A 17,139-nucleotide genomic window follows, 5' to 3' on the forward strand; every position below is an offset into this window, starting at 1 on the left:
TTCCTGTTACGACTCCGTGTCGAGTGTGAATTGAAAGCGCTTCAGACGATTCAGTGCGCGAGGAACTGAACAGATCAACTGATTCGCGAACCGATTTAGACAGATCTGCCAACTTGTTTGATGAAGTCTTTGAACAGAATCGACTCAAAAGAGTGATTCATTTGTGAATGGAGCATCGCTCGTGCCCATAAAAAAGACACAGCGCGCTTGGAATAAACTACGCATTTAACAACATGTATTGCATTAAAATAAAGTAACGAGAGGAACGTCGCCCAACGTAGTGAAGTAAATGTAGATTACTTTGTTACTACCATAGACGGTTACTACCAGAGACAGTAAAGGTTAGTCTACTACCCACCTCTGTTGGGCGCAGAGTTAACGGTCACGACAATGCTCTTCTTCTGTTGTTTGTTTACACTATAAAACACTGGTATCCTAGATCGCGCAGGAGGGGGTTTCATTCATGTTAGTGACGCCTTGTGTCCCTGACAGGAAAATACCCTGCTGTGCGATCTGTGACAGTATATGCGCGCCGTTAGAGCTGTCGCGATAGTCAATATATCGACTTATCGCACGATATATGGAAATGAGCGCGATCATTTTTGGTGCCGCGATATATTGCAACTGATAATTTGTTTTATTATTAAAAATAATAATTAGATTTATTTTTACATTACAATGAATGTCACCAACATTTTAGTTGATCGCGCTGCCTCTGTCATCTTGTCTGCACTCTGTGTCGGAGGCGGGGCTCAGGCAGCGTGTCCCCACACACACACACACACACACACAGAGAGAGAGACACCGTCAGGTAAAGAGAAGGCGTGAACCAACTGCATTTTAAAGTGTTCTGCGACATCTACAGCGAGCCAGTTAGGAATAACGAGTCCAACATGGAATTGAGCCATGTGAGTGATTTTATTCAGAGTGAACACGGTGAATCTGACTGCAGTAACGTTAGATGTGAAAGATATGAATAAAAATGATGTTTATTCAGCCAGCTCACATACCTGTATTTACTTCCTTTTTTCGGTCGAAGTCCACAGTAGTCAATTGTCGAGTTCGCGGGCGCGATCATTAGTTATCTTAGTTACCAATGATCGCGCGCGCGAACTCGACAATCGACTACTGTGGACTTCGACCGAAAACAGGAAGTAAATACGGGTATGTGAGCTGGCTGAATAAACATCATTTTTATTCATATCTTTCACATCTTTATTCATATCTTTCACCGTGTTCACTATGAATAACATCACTCACATGGCTGTTCACTTAAAATGACACATCAAGGATGTTAACAGGTTTAAAACTAGCCCCGTTTAAGTCAACAGTGTGCACATTTTAAAAAGAGGATAACACGGTGTAGGAAACACCGATTTTTGTCGTTGTTCTCTGTACAGACAGCACTCCAAATTTACCAAAAAAATGAGCTCAATGTTAAAATTGACCGGAGTTCTCCTTTAAGCCCCACAAGGTAAACATGTTGGTGTTCCTTTCTCGGAATCTGCCTAACAATTAAAAAACGAATCTGACAGCAGAAATGTCCTGTTGATGCATCTGTGCCTTTGTGTGAGACACTTTAAAAGTTTAAATTGACATATTACTTTGTTTTGATCTAGTTCTTTATACCTTGCACTTTTTTGTTAACGAAAGTGTATTTATTTACTTGTTTTATTTATTTGGGATATATTTTTTCACATTTCACAATGTCTAAATATTGAATAGATTAAGAATAAAATGTTCTTTGAAACAGTGTATTTGCATTATTATGCTATTATATTGTCATTATGTAATCAGTGGCATAAAATGGTCTGAAAATTACAATAATATCGTTTATCGCAATTAATTTTGGTGCAATATATCGCACAACAAAAAGTAGATATCGTGACAGCTCTACGCGCCGTCAATTATGTCACATTGGAATTGCGCGAAAATATAACGATATTCGAATAAGCAATTTTATGATTGAATTTCGAACGCAGTTCGACTATTCGAAGATCGCGACTCATCCCTACACACGACCCAAACATCTCAAACGACCCAAACATCTCAAACAACACGACCCAAACATCTCACACGACCCAAACATCTCACACGACCCAAACATCTCACACGACCCAAACATCTCAAACAACACAACCCAAACATATCACACGACCCAAACATCTCACACGACCCAAACATCACACACGACCCAAACATCTCACACGACCCAAACATCTCAAACGACCCAAACATCTCAAACAACTCAAACAACCCAAACATCTCAAACAACCCAAACATCTCAAACAACCCAAACAACCCAAACATCTCACAACCCAAACATCTCAAACGACCCAAACATCTCACAACCCAAACATCTCAAACGACCCAAACATCACACACGACCCAAACATCACACACGACCCAAACATCACACACGACCCAAACATCACACACGACCCAAACATCACACACGACCCAAACATCTCACACGACCCAAACATCACACACGACCCAAACATCACACACGACCCAAACATCTCACACGACCCAAACATCACACACGACCCAAACATCACACACGACCCAAACATCACACACGACCCAAACATCACACACGACCCAAACATCTCACACGACCCAAACATCTCACACGACCCAAACATCTCACACGACCCAAACATCTCAAACAACACAACCCAAACATATCACACGACCCAAACATCTCACACGACCCAAACATCACACACGACCCAAACATCTCACACGACCCAAACATCTCAAACGACCCAAACATCTCAAACAACTCAAACAACCCAAACATCTCAAACAACCCAAACATCTCAAACAACCCAAACAACCCAAACATCTCACAAGCCAAACATCTCAAACGACCCAAACATCTCACAACCCAAACATCTCAAACGACCCAAACATCACACACGACCCAAACATCACACACGACCCATCACACACGACCCAAACATCACACACGACCCACACATCTCAAACATCTCAAACAACCCAAACATCTCAAACAACCCAAACAACCCAAACATCTCAAACATCTCACAACCCAAACATCTCAAACAACCCAAACATCTCAAACGACCCAAACATATCACACGACCCAAACGTCTCAAACGACCCAAACATCACACACGACCCAAACATCTCACACGACCCAAACATCTCAAACAACCCAAACATCTCAAACAACCCAAACATCACCTCACACACACAACTCACACCACACACACAACTCACACCACACACACAACTCACACCACACACACAACTCACACCACACACACACAACTCACACCACACACACACAACTCACAACTCACACCACACACACAACTCACACCACACACACAACTCACACCACACACACAACTCACACCACACACACACAACTCACACCTCACACCACACACACAACTCACACCACACACCACACCACACACACAACTCACACCACACCACACACAACTCACACCACACCACACACAACTCACACCACACCACACACAACTCACACCACACCACACACAACTCACACCACACCACACACAACTCACACCACACACCACACACAACTCACACCACACCACACACAACTCACACCACACCACACACAACTCACACCACACCACACACAACTCACACACACACACACACACACACAACACTCACACACACACACACACAACTCAACTCACACACACACACGCACCTCAACTCACACACACACAACTCACACCACACCACACACAACTCACACCACACCACACACAACTCACACCACACCACACACAACTCACACCACACACAACTCACACCACACCACACACAACTCACACCACACCACACACAACTCACACCACACCACACACAACTCACACCACACCACACACAACTCACACCACACCACACACAACTCACACAACTCACACCACACCACACACAACTCACACCACACCACACCACACACAACTCACACCACACACCACACACAACTCACACCACACCACACACAACTCACACCACACACAACTCACACCACACCACACACAACTCACACCACACCACACACAACTCACACCACACCACACCACACACAACTCACACCACACCACACCACACACAACTCACACCACACACAACTCACACCACACACAACTCACACCACACACAACTCACACCACACACAACTCACACCACACACAACTCACACCACACCACACACACACAACTCAACTCACACACACACACACACGCACCTCAACTCACACACACACACACAACTCACCAAACAGGCTCCAACCAACTGGGTAAAATGATCTCGCTTGTGTTTCTCCTCCAAACAGCCGGTCTCAATATCTGCAAAATGAACAATTACACATGCAGGTCAAGTGACTTCAGATGAACTCAGGCATAGATAGATAAATCAATTCTTCGTGTGTTTTGTACATCTACTGACATTTGAATTAATGGTTACAAGAAGTATTTGGAAAAAAACACAGTTTTTTAAAGATGTTTCATCAGCTGAAAAACTGGCATACTGTTAAATTTCCAATATTCATGTTTTTATACCATATCTCGGGGGGAGAAATGGATATTCAATACCATTTTTGATACGCAGGGTAAAATTGCCACAGCATTAAGGCATCAAATTTGAACAGTATCCAAGTCTTACTTAAACACCACAGTCACTACTAGCATAGTCATTTTCATCAAAGCCTTAACTGAAACTGCTCTCTGAGACGACTCAGACCTAATGGCAATACCAATTATTAATAACTCGTCATAATAAATCAAAAATAATTAATCACATTACTATTGTAATACAACTACGCATGAGTATAAACAATGCAGAAAACGAGCACTGAATCAGTTTCCAATAATCACAATCACTATGTATTGAAAAACTTATATTTTTTGTACACTACTAAAATAAAATATATATTTTTCTTTATTTTTAACAGGCCAGTGAAATCAACAATCTATCTATGGTTAGAGAGATGTGGATCATCTTATTCTAAAGGTCATTTAACAGGTAAAATCTCTTTTTATTGATGCGTTTCCAATCAGAGAGATCATAAAAGAAAGACAATACAGTGTTTGTTTCGACATATAGACCAAGAAATACGGATAAAAATTAAGCAGAGGTATCTCTTACTCTCTGATTCGTTAAAATCTTGTTTATGGCTATAAATGTGTCTGCCGACTAGCATTCAAAGCTAGTCTTAAAACTGCATTTTGATTTCCAACACGTTGGAACGAAGTATTTATCGGTAATGAACTTGCAGGGATTCAGTGTAGGTTGTTTCAAGAACTGTTGTATCTCCATATAACATTAAATTAACATTTAAATCAATCAGACTGGGCCTGACAAACGAACAGCAGGGAATTTGAGAGCTTCATTAGAATAAGTTCAGTCAGACTCTTCAGATTCAGCCGCTGATTTATGCAAACATCTGTCAGAACAGCGATCTGTGTGAACACACCACTGCAGTTTAATAAGCATGTTCACTCGTGCGCGGGACAGACGCGCCGCTCAATGCAAACACACCCTGGCTCTACTTCACCAGGACAAATGAGATGACACTTTCATTAGATTGGGTTAATCAGCATTAGCAGGTACAGACTTACCTAATATACAGAAAACGTCAGCTAAAACAGAAGCCATGTCGTCCCGCAGCTCCTGAAAGACAAACGTGATTGCGTTCACTGGCACGTCACACACATGTTTACAGTCTTTCAGTTTCAACTAGGGGTGTGCACGAATATTCAAAAATCTGTTATTATTAGTGCTGTCAATCGATTAAAATATTTAATCACACACTTTTATCTATTCTAAATGTCTCTTGATTTATTTTTGTCCCATTATTTTTTCTCATTTTAATGCTCTCATCAACATGGAAAAGTGGATCGGCTTGCTTTGTGCAAATGTTTTTTTATTGAAAACATCATTGGCATATACTGTGTTCAATTTCACACTAACATTCTCACTTGGAGCAAATAATCTCTCACACAATGTAACACTGTCCATCAATAAAAGGGTGAAAGAAATACTGACGAGGTCCTGATATTGACGAGGGGGTGGAGAATTCGCATCAGCTGTGTGTGTGTGTGTGTGTGTGCTTGGCCATCATCAAGTGGTATTTCAGACTGGACGTGCTGCGATGATGATAGCTCAGTTCACAACGACAAAACACACAGATCACTTTGGTCTCGTCAATGGAACCATTTGGCAACTTTTTAAAAGTAAACTTTCCATTCAGAATCTTATTGGCATCCATTTTGGCGTCTCGCACTCGCCATCCACTCAAAACGTAACGTTAACCAACTATTTGGCCGGCTCGCAAGCCCAAACAAGTGTGTGTGGCGTCGTGCCTGTTGTTTTGTTTCCGGTCTAGCTAGATCCGCTTGCGCTTTGGTCGACGAAGCAACAAAACGTCCTTGCGCGGCGCAAGCCATTGAAATGAATGGGTTTCATAGCGCAGTCCTGTTGCATAAGCATGTGAAAAAAACTACAAAGTTTGCTAGGCGTAATAACGCGTTTAACTGACAGCCCTAGTAATTATTATTCGAAAAATAAAATACTATTCGAATTTTGCTGGCCGTAAATGCAGTGAATCCATGATAAATCCCAAGCACTAGCTCGCAGTTACAATTAAATGCACTGGGTGGCGCTGTGGAGTGTGTTAACAAGTTGTGTGTATTTGATCACATAATGTTGTCGTCTGCCTCGCGAAGTTTGGAATTACTTACTATCTTACTAAATTATCTTACAAAATGGAATTACCTTTGATCAAATTAATCAATTAATCTGAGTTATAATATCACCACCATGAGAAATCACATGAAATTCAAACGGTCGAATGAGGAAAGACAGCTGTCCATCACTGCATCACGACTGCAGGTAAGCGCAGCTGGACCCCGAAACATCCGAGATGATAACTTATCTAATAGCAAAATGATTGAGATATAATATTCCTTTAAAGGTGCCCTAGAATGTTTGTTTTTTTTATTTTATAATGTTTCCTGGGTTACCCTTATAATGTTAGTATGTTTTTTAGATAAAAAATAATCATAATTTAGAAATAAAAGGCATTTTTCCTAGCCTGCTTTTAGCCTCTGATTTGAACACTCTGTTTGAAGGGGCGTGTCTGCTGTGGGATTCAGTGTAACCGCGGCCACTGCTGTGATTGGCTGACATGCTTGCATATGAAAAAGCAACGCATTACATGTGAAACTCTCTCCCGAATACTTTTACTACTGCTATTATACGTTTTTACTATAACAGCTATCGAGATTAACGAATCGTGAGATGTTTTTAAAGTATTTAGATCTATTCCCATCACATAAAATGTTGCCGTGATGAGCATTGAGCAGATCACAGTCTGTTGATCGCGAGAATGAAGATCTTATCATTGCAAAGCAGTTTCTGCACTCTCTCTGCTTTCACCAATGCAAACACGATGATGTAAATACAGTAAGAGCTTCGTTGTGCAGTAACGTGCGTCATTGATTTCATAACGAGTTTGGCAAGTGTCCAGATAAACTCGCGCTGTGTGGAAAGATTGTTCTTTGATCGCTTTCGGTATATAATTTGAACCTCGCGCCGGGCTGTAGAGCGCGGGCTCGACAGGCATAGACCACTCGAGGCCGAGGCCTTATACAGCCTACGCTGTCCTCGTCAGCATCCTCACCATTAGGTCCACCAAACCTAGCTCCTGGAGCAAATTGTGAAACTCCTGAAACCCTCCGGAGGGTCTGGTGGACCCGAGTACAGCGACAATGTCCCCTACGCAGCTGTTTCTGCTCTCCAGAGCATATACGAGCGGTAGTCTCGCGTAGCCAGACCTTCAGACTGACGGCTGAAGGTCTGGAACTCATAGCAGCTTTCTTTGGCCAAGGCCCGCCCATAAGGCCGTTTGACCGACATGTCAAACAACCAATTACAGTTCGTTTCGTTCAGCGTCACGTGGAAATGTCCCCACAACAACAGACCGGCGTGCAACAAGTCAGTCAGCATAGAAAATCAAAGGAGGAGAAGAAAACCGAACACAATACTGAATCGGCCAGCTGCGATGTCAGCGTCTGTTGTTTCATGTTTGCCCGCAAACGCGGCTGATATCCCCTTCACAGTTAGGTATTTCACTTGATCTTCCATAATAGATCATAGCTGTCAACATTGAACATTGAATATAAGAGAGATTTCCCGGAATCCATCCCCAAAATAAGGGAATTTTTTTACACGATTCTTACCCACCACAAACTTTAAAAATAAAGCACTAATCATTAAAAGTCTAAAGAGTTTATAACTACAAATGAGTGAGAGAGAAAGAGACAGTGTGTGTGTGTATTAGAGAAAGTGTGTCATTTTTTAAACATTTTTTATCAGAGAATGTTTAAATACTAATATCAGCTTACGAGGGAAACGGTACGTGGTGCTTCGGGGGCTGCTGGAGATGATTAGGGAGAGGTCTGTGCTCCTTTACCGATCAAAGCGCGCGCTGACACGGAGTATAATTGTTTATACTTGACGCGTCCGCACGAGCGCGGCAAAGCGCGTTGGGTGCGCAAGACCCCATTTCGCTTGGCTGTGTGCACAGCTTTTTTTGTAACAGCGCGCGGCGCCGCATCCGAGGATGAACGACTTCAAGCCGAATCTGCCCGAGCATGTAAGTCTCACACAATCAGAGCGTAAAAATACGGGATATTTTACGGGAAAATAATAAAACGGGAAGACAGCGGGAAAAGAGCTAAAATACGTGAGAAACCCGGAAAAAACGGGAGGGTTGACAGCTATGTAGGAGGGGACACACAACTAAGTTGGATCTGCTGGGAATCCTTATAAATGCTGACAAAGGGTCGGCCAGGCTTGGAAAATAATACTCTTCCCAAATCCCGTCGGCAAACAGGCTAAAATATCTCTTTTTGTCTCCACTAAGTGCTTCAAACAAAACTCCTGGACATCTCTTAAAGAGTCTACGCCGTGAACCTCGCATACTTTTGAGAATCCTACGTTTAGCTGATCTTGATAAATGCTCATTGTCACTCATGTAAACACAACAGTTTTTCTTCCGCAATCACAGGTCTGCGCTTTGTTTCCCGGCAGACCGAAAATAAACGCGACACTCGCACCCCCCGGAAATCCGATAAAATTCAACCAATCAGATGACGACTTCGACATTCCTGAAGTGTTTCCAGTTAAGTGTACCATATGCATCAGACGTTTAGCCAACGTTCCGTGGGCGTGACGTCTGAGGCTGAGACTATACGAGCGGTGACTCTCTCGAATAATGCTAATGCTAATGCTCGATAAACATCTAAAAAGATGGCCGCCTCCGGATTTCACCTCTGACTTTTGTTTTTACGCGCGTCAATTTCGCCATTGACACGCGAATTAACACAAAGTGGTCAAGCGCCAAACTAGACGCGGTAGACGTGAATTTGACGCGCTATTCACGTCCGGTGTGAACGCAGCATTAGACCTTCACCGGAAATACCGCCGTGCATAGAGCCCATTAAGTTGAGTGTGAAACCAGACCAACGCTGCGGGGGCGATGGGAACAATCGGGCTCGGACCGCAGCAAACGAGCCCAGTGTGAAAACACCGTCACCTGCCTCCGCAATTTTTCATATCAAAGGAGTGAAGGTGGGAGAGGGGGAAGGAAGAGGATGGCAGATTAACCAGCAGGGCACGCACAGCGCACAGACTGGTGTGTGGAGTTGAATTACAGTGAGCCGTTTGAGACCAAAAATAAATATGCGGTCAATAGTAAAACGACACGTTTGTCGTCGACTAATTTGCATGGTCGATTACGTCGACTAATCGCGGCAGCACTAACCATAATGACAGTAACTCATTGGAAAAGGATGCAGGGCCTGAATTTCGTTTTGGAAAATGGGGGGGGACATCCCCCCTTAGATGATTTTTTTTTGTTTGAGGGGGAGAAAGGGAAAAGCATTTTTTCCAAACAAAATTATTACATTTACCTTGCCTAAATGTTTGCGCTCATTGCATTTTTACAATGGGGTAATATTGTTGTTAAGAATTTACACAACACAAGGAAGCTTGATTTAAATTGTTTAATTAAATTTTAAAAAGTAGTACAAATAAATACAAAAGAATAAAGATACAAATAAAGACAAATAAAGAGAAAAGTTTTTGAATAGGTCTAACACTAGTATCCATATACAGAAACGGAATAAAGTAATCAAATGGAAAATAACACTGGGTAGTATTTTAGTCCTGAATAAATTAAATACATAGGCTAGTAATCCTGATTCCTTTAACAAAGCTATTTTTTGTTGTTTTGACAACAAAATGAATGACACACACATATGGCTGCCGTCACTTTAAGAGCTAGTGCACGGATCCTGTGTTCATTATACTGGCATGCGTTTTATGCTTAGGCCTATTAAAGACAAAACCGACTATGTTTAGAGTATACTCACGAAGACCGCAATATAATCCGCGAAAAATAACTTTTATTACAGGCCAGCTGTTTTTGAGGCGGATTTTCTATGAATGTGCGCATAGAGAATCATCTCAGAGAGCGCGCGAGCACTGATTAGTTTAAAATCGCTTGAATGTTTAAACTGGTAAGACTTAAAAGACATGCAAATGGTAAACTTCAGTCACGATGCACTGCTGGCCCGATTGTGCGAGTGAATATTCCGTCATGTCCCGACTCCTAAACGCGAGTGTGTCGCCGCAGCGCTTGGTGCTTGTCTTGCACAACACATTATGAGAGAAGAGATAGAAGACGCGGCACCGCTGAACACTCACGCTGTTTGTGAAATTGCGTCTGGCAGATAGTTGTTAAAAGAATGATTTGATTTTATTATCTGTGTGGATTACGATTGCGGGAATTTCCCGCATGATAAATGGGAGACCTGCGGGAATGATTAGAATTATGCACAATACCCGCAATCCCGCGCCGAAATTCGAGCCCTGGGATGACATTTTTTTTTTCATTTTGTTTGCACTAATAAATGCTGCTGCCTGCCATCACCAATAAAACATTGATCTATATACTTTCTTCTATATCATCATAAATATCATTATCGCAAATATTCTTGAAATAACGTGATAAATATACATAATTTTGAGGATATATCGCCCACCCCTACATTTGGGTGATCTAAGATGAGTTTTAATGGATACAATTATTGACTACAGGGGGACTATTGGGAAGAAATTCAAAACAAATGTTAAAGCAAGATGCCCTGTTGAAATTTGTGAGATATGTGGTATATTTAAATTACAAATTTAAAACCTACATTAAAAAATGATTTTGACAGATGTGATGGCAGAGGAGAATCTATACGTGCGTCAGGTTTTTCAACAGGGAGGCCTGTCGCGATAAATTGATCTAACCACGATTGTTTCAGACAACTGTGGTTATTTCGCTCTTTTATAGGCCTAAGAAATAGACGAGCACTAATTAAGTTTTCCAGGAATATATTCAAAGTCATCTGAAGCCATTCCATACCTTAATGTGAGGGACAGATGTCTATTTAATTAAATTAAAGTTCACGGAAACTCGTCTTCCCTCCTCTGCGGCTGTCAATCATTCTCCATTCGGTATTCAAACAGCGCGCGCCTCGTCCGGTTACGGCATGATGCACGGTAATACTCTCTCCAATATGATATATTCACATTAGGGCTTTGACTCCGAACTTCGTTATTCGAATAGAATTAGAATATTTAAAAAAAAAATAATGATATTCGAACGATATCAATAGTAAAACGACACGTCGACTAATTTGCATGGTCGATTCCGTCGACTAATCGCGGCAGGACTACTCTATTTCTCCCGTTCACTGGACAACACACTCGTGATGTGAAGTGTGTGATCGATCACTGGCACATCTCAGCTGTGTTTAGAAGGAGAGTTTCATCTCGCTGGATGAGAGGTCACAGCATCAAAGCAATACACGTCCACATAGATCAAACGCCACACACACAACCTCAGAGAGCGAGACACACACTTCACATCTCAGAGTTTCTGAGGAGGAAACTTCTCCTCGTGATCAGTAAAAACCTCCGTCTACAAAGAATGGTTGTAATTTGAGTGCAACATCCTCTTTTGTGTCCAGCCGTAAAGGGATACAAATTAAACACGTCATTTATTTCACCCAGATGTTGTTCCAAACCCATATGACTTTATGATTTTACATTAAACAGTCATATTTTTTAAGGTAGCTAGTTGTACTTTTTCAACCAATTATAATAAACTGGGGATGAGGCACTCAAGCCTCAATAGCACACCAGAGCCCAGTGTGTGTGACTAGGGCCCTGTGAGTCCCGCAACGCAAAAAACGATTTGATGAATAAATGAAAAGTAGGTCAGTACACTTAAATCATATCGAAATGTAGACTAGTGTGTGTGAACATTAAACCGCAAAAGGCTATTTAAATATGAATCCTACATGTTCTGTGTCTCTGTGTGAATGAATGTTTTCATTAATCACACACACTGAACACTCGCGGTGTTTTCGGCCTCTGCCGTCTCACTATGTGAACATGAATGCATGAACTTCATCTCCAGAGCCTCTCTAAGAGTCACTTCAGCCGCATTTTACCGATTCATTTGAGAAAAACTATTGTCATATCATAAACGCACAGAAACTCGAAGGTCTTTGCGGCAAGCCGTCAAAATAAAACGGTTTAACTTGAAGAAATTGTGACAGAAATATAAGATACAGTAGAATGTAGCTGCGCCTCAATGAAATACTAACAATATTATTAATAATAATTATTACTATAAAAACTTTATTTAAGGAATAATCACCTTTTGTCTTCCATGTTTTAATTTTAACAGTAAGCTTTGAATGCAGCACTTTGTTTGACAAAAATGTTTGTTTAATTTCATATGATTAAAAGAGAAGTAAAATTAATGTTTTATGCCTTTATTTGACTGCCAGAAAAATTAAAAAGCACAACAGAATTTGTAAATAAAATAAAATAAAAAAGTGTTTTAATTATTATTGTAGGGCCCTAAAAATATATATATATATATATATATATATTGCTTTTATCAATTTAATTAATCGGAAATGCTTTTTGATTATAAAAATTTTAATTAAACCATTAAAATGTAATCTAGAACAATTAAAACAGAGAAAACAGAATTTGGTCAAATAAAATAAAAAAATAGAACGCATTTCATAGGGCCCTAAATATGTCATTTTTATCATTTTAATAAATTGTTGCTAAAATGTATAAGCTTCATGATTTTGATTAATTAAACATGCATTTTGATTACTAACATTTAATTTAACCATTAAAATGGAGTAAAAAAAAAAAAAAAAAAAAAAAAAAAGGAACCCAGAAAAAAATAAAAGGAAAAAAGGGAATTTAAAAAATAAAATAAATCAATCAATCAACAGATGTAATAAGGCCCTATGTAATATCAATGTTTCTACAATGTTTTTACGAATGTTTTCATTTTCATATGGAACTGACTGACTGAAATTCAGTCTTTATTCATTCACATTCTTCTCCTAAACTTGGGAAACCCTGGACTATTTTAATGATACATTTTTTAACTTTAGAGTCTCCATCCTCACTAAACGAACTTAGTTTGGGCCTGATTTTGTTCAAAATGAAACCAACTTCAAATCACAGCAGTGTGTCCTCGATGTGGATGTACACGCAGGAGAAGAGGTTGAGCACTCACCATGACATCAGCCAGGAGACCGGCAGCCACATCCACCTTCAGATTGCCCTGGATAACATGCCAGCAGAGCTCATACAGGCCGGACTGCAGATCTACAAGACACACACACACACACACACTCAGTAACAGGCAGCGTTCAGTTCCTACAGGCGTACTGATAACACCTGCACAACATTAAAGAGTTTCAGTTGATAGAACATGTGGGGCCAGTGCTTATGTCCTTCTGTTCGTCATTCACACGCATTACATGTTTGTGTCTTATAACATCTTTCTTCCCTATAATGCATTGCTGTTCAGTTGATTCAAATGTTACCACGGTATGTTATTAAGATGGCTGCAAAAAAAAAAAAAAAAAAGTGTTAAAAATGCAAAAGTGACTTATAATTTCATTCAAATAAATAATAAATCATGGCTGGAACAAACTAATCGAAAATGAAAATCATTGGGTCTCATTCATGAAACACGAGCAGAACGAATTTGTGTGTAAATCGTGTGTAAAGTGGTTCTGGCGTAAATTTTCGGATTCATTAAAATGTTCGTATTTTCCAAATGTTAGTTGGTACACAAGAAATCTACACCTGCTCCCAGCCACGCGTAAATAGTGCGCTTAACACCCGAACGTTTTGCTCATTAATAACTAAGGCTGCATTTTAATTCACCTTAATCGGGTACATATTTGCACAGCATTTTGAAAAAATATTATATATAGTAATTACATAAGTTTTTTCTTATTATGAGAGCCAGTAATAGCATCTGCGATGGTGGACCTTCTCCAGTTTGAATACTATTTTTCCGAAGTGAACTAATCAGTTTTTTGCTCTCAAGCTTAATGTCGAACCATTTTCTTCTCACTTCTGGGAATGTTCGATAAGCTTGAAAATAAAATGTGGCGTTTTGAATGAACTTCTGATTATAAAATTTCAATTTCTGCATCTGAGAATTTTTTTTTCATTCGCATTCATGTCATAATATGATGCCCATATATAGTTGTCAGTCAGATTTAATGGGTGGGATTTATGATAATTGAGAATGAGCGTGCACGCGCGTCCCATTTACGACTGATTGGAATTCATTAACACACACACACACATTTCACTCTCACATCTGACGTTTACGAAGTATTTGTGAATCAGGAGATGAGTTTTCGGGAAGGTCTCTTTATGCGCAAATCACTGGCATATTTACTCGTATATTTACGAATGTTTCATGAATTAGACCCAATGACACCGAATGTCGTTATCGATTAGTCGCGTCTGCTCATTACTGCGCTGAAGAACACAATGCATCTAAAAATAAAACAGTGTGGGAAACAGAGTGAGCTGTGGCGCGAGAGGTGCGTGACTTAAGCTGCCCAAAACATGACAACCCTTTATTTGAATTAGCGTGATGTCTAGCATGGCTCGCCTGTCAGATGCGTGCGTTTACTGTGTGATGCGTTTCCTTGGCGCAAAACTTTAATTTTTCGGTTATATCCTTATCTGTGTTACAAATTCACGCGAGTTTTTACATTTTGCATGAATGCTCGTCCGGACAGTATTTGTAATTCATGTATTTTATGAGAATTGAATATAAATGTAAGATGTTTCCAACATTTAGGCTACAGAATACAGACACGGCAGTAACAGGAGTTAATGTGTGTGTTCCTGCAGACAATATCTGTTAACACTGAGTGTGTGTTTTTGTTTTTCTTTATTATCATCTTCATTTTTAAATGTAGGGATTTAACCCGTCCTTTTGCTTCATAGCTCTTTTGTGCAAAGCATGGATATAGATATATGCACTGTGTTCATAGCATTCAGTTGGCAAGTGTGTTTGATAAGGGTGCTCCGATTGATCGGTCGCCGATCATAATCGGCCGATAATTGCTTTGGGATGTGTGATCGGCGGTCTCTATAAAGGCCGATCCAGAAAAGCCGATCAGATGACGCAAAACTCGCGAGACAATTTTTTTACGCCCTGGCTTCACCGGTCTGGCCATTCTACAACAGGGCTCTCAAGTATTGAGCGTGACAGTCACTCATTTCGGTCTTTTGTCACGCTCTCCCGCCACACATTGTATTTCTCACGCTGAAACACTATTTGTAATATATTTAATATGCCACAGCGGCCAAAACTCTGGGCGCGCCGCTCTCACTGTGGAACCGGCATGAATCAAGCGTGTTTCCTCTGGTGTTGTTCGTCGAGCTACACAATAGCCAATCAGAAAATAGCACTATTGTATCTGGGTAAGATTTAACGCAACAACCAATGACAAAAATGTATCCAACCCCCGTGCGTCCGTCAAATCACTCGTACATATTTTTCTCTCTCATCAAAACTGAATGTTCATCAGCGGTTAGTTATATCAAGCAAGGATACGTTTGTGATTTATTCTGTGATAGAGTCCGCAACGGCGATAGATTGAAGCGCGCGTCCGAGTGAAGTCTGCGCGAGGCACAGAGCACTGTATCCATGACACTGATCGCCGCGGCAACGAGCGCGCAGCTTGAGTTCAAAAACACATTTTAGCGCTAGATTTCTTATTTAATAGCGAACTAAATGAATGATCTGCTAGTTAACTAAAGAGGTTTTATTTATTTATATTAGGTACATGGTGGGACAGACTTCACTGGATCTAAAAAAAAAAATCAATCTAACCATAGATGTGACCAGTGGTGGCTTTCTTAATCTGTTTAAAATAATTTTGCAAGGGTTCTTCACACACACAAAAGGTTTCTCTACCTCTCTCTTCCTCCCTAAATGCCTACAAAATCTGACTAAGCATCCCAGAAAAAAGCAAAGTTATAGATACAGATATGGAAGTTGTTAGTTTTTGTTTTGTTTTCTTTTTTGTTGCTGTGCACTTTACTACCGGTGGTCCTTTAAGTGTATTGGAAAAACTGATGGCTGACTGACTCAAAACATTATTTTGGCTATAGCCTTTTTTGTTGCTGTTTTTAGTTTAAAGTAGTCTAAAGCTAAATTTAAAGACTCAGATGTTCTGTCTTTTATTAATTTTATTTTACATTCTACAGGAAAGTTGTATGTCAAGCCCTAAGCTGCTCCCAATAACCAAGCTGCTATGTTAATACATGTTGCTTGCAAATAAATACACAGGTGTCAATTCATTATGCATTTTCTTCTCTTAAATGTAATACTTAATGTACATTGTTGTTAAATATAGTTTAATAAGTAATGCTACATGATAAAAAGAAGTCTTCAATCGGTGATCGGTATCGGGTGATACAGCTTCCAGTAATCGGCGATCAGCCCCAGAAATCCTGATCGGAGCACCCCTAGTGTTTGAAGGACAGCGTTGGCCAGGACATGGAAGAGTGCGTTTTGTCAATAAAAAAAAAGAAAGAAAATTGGGCCTTTTAATCAGATTAATCGACTAATCAAAGAAATAATCGGCCAACTCGCCTAATCGACTATCAAAATAATCGTTAGTTGCATCTCTACAATAAATCAG

At 40.3% G+C, this 17,139-nt stretch overlaps 1 protein-coding gene across 5 annotated transcripts in view; it reads right to left on the reverse strand.

The window, feature by feature from the left end:
- thoc2 (THO complex 2) overlaps positions 1-17,139 on the reverse strand; it is a 154,980-nt gene that overhangs the window by 128,252 nt on the left and 9,589 nt on the right. For all 5 annotated transcript variants that reach the window (XM_056265206.1, XM_056265204.1, XM_056265205.1 and 2 more), the window contains exons 3-5: positions 13,689-13,780; positions 5,641-5,692; positions 4,298-4,368 (exon numbers count right to left, since the gene is read on the reverse strand). In XM_056265206.1, coding sequence (XP_056121181.1) covers positions 4,298-4,368; positions 5,641-5,692; positions 13,689-13,780 — 215 coding nt within the window. The remainder of the gene's footprint in view (positions 1-4,297; positions 4,369-5,640; positions 5,693-13,688; positions 13,781-17,139) is intronic.

The sequence above is a fragment of the Rhinichthys klamathensis genome, unplaced genomic scaffold (genome assembly GCF_029890125.1).
Source record: "Rhinichthys klamathensis goyatoka isolate OS25496 unplaced genomic scaffold, OSU_Roscu_1.1 h1tg000230l_1, whole genome shotgun sequence".
In the NCBI taxonomy this organism is placed as follows: domain Eukaryota; kingdom Metazoa; phylum Chordata; class Actinopteri; order Cypriniformes; family Leuciscidae; genus Rhinichthys; species Rhinichthys klamathensis.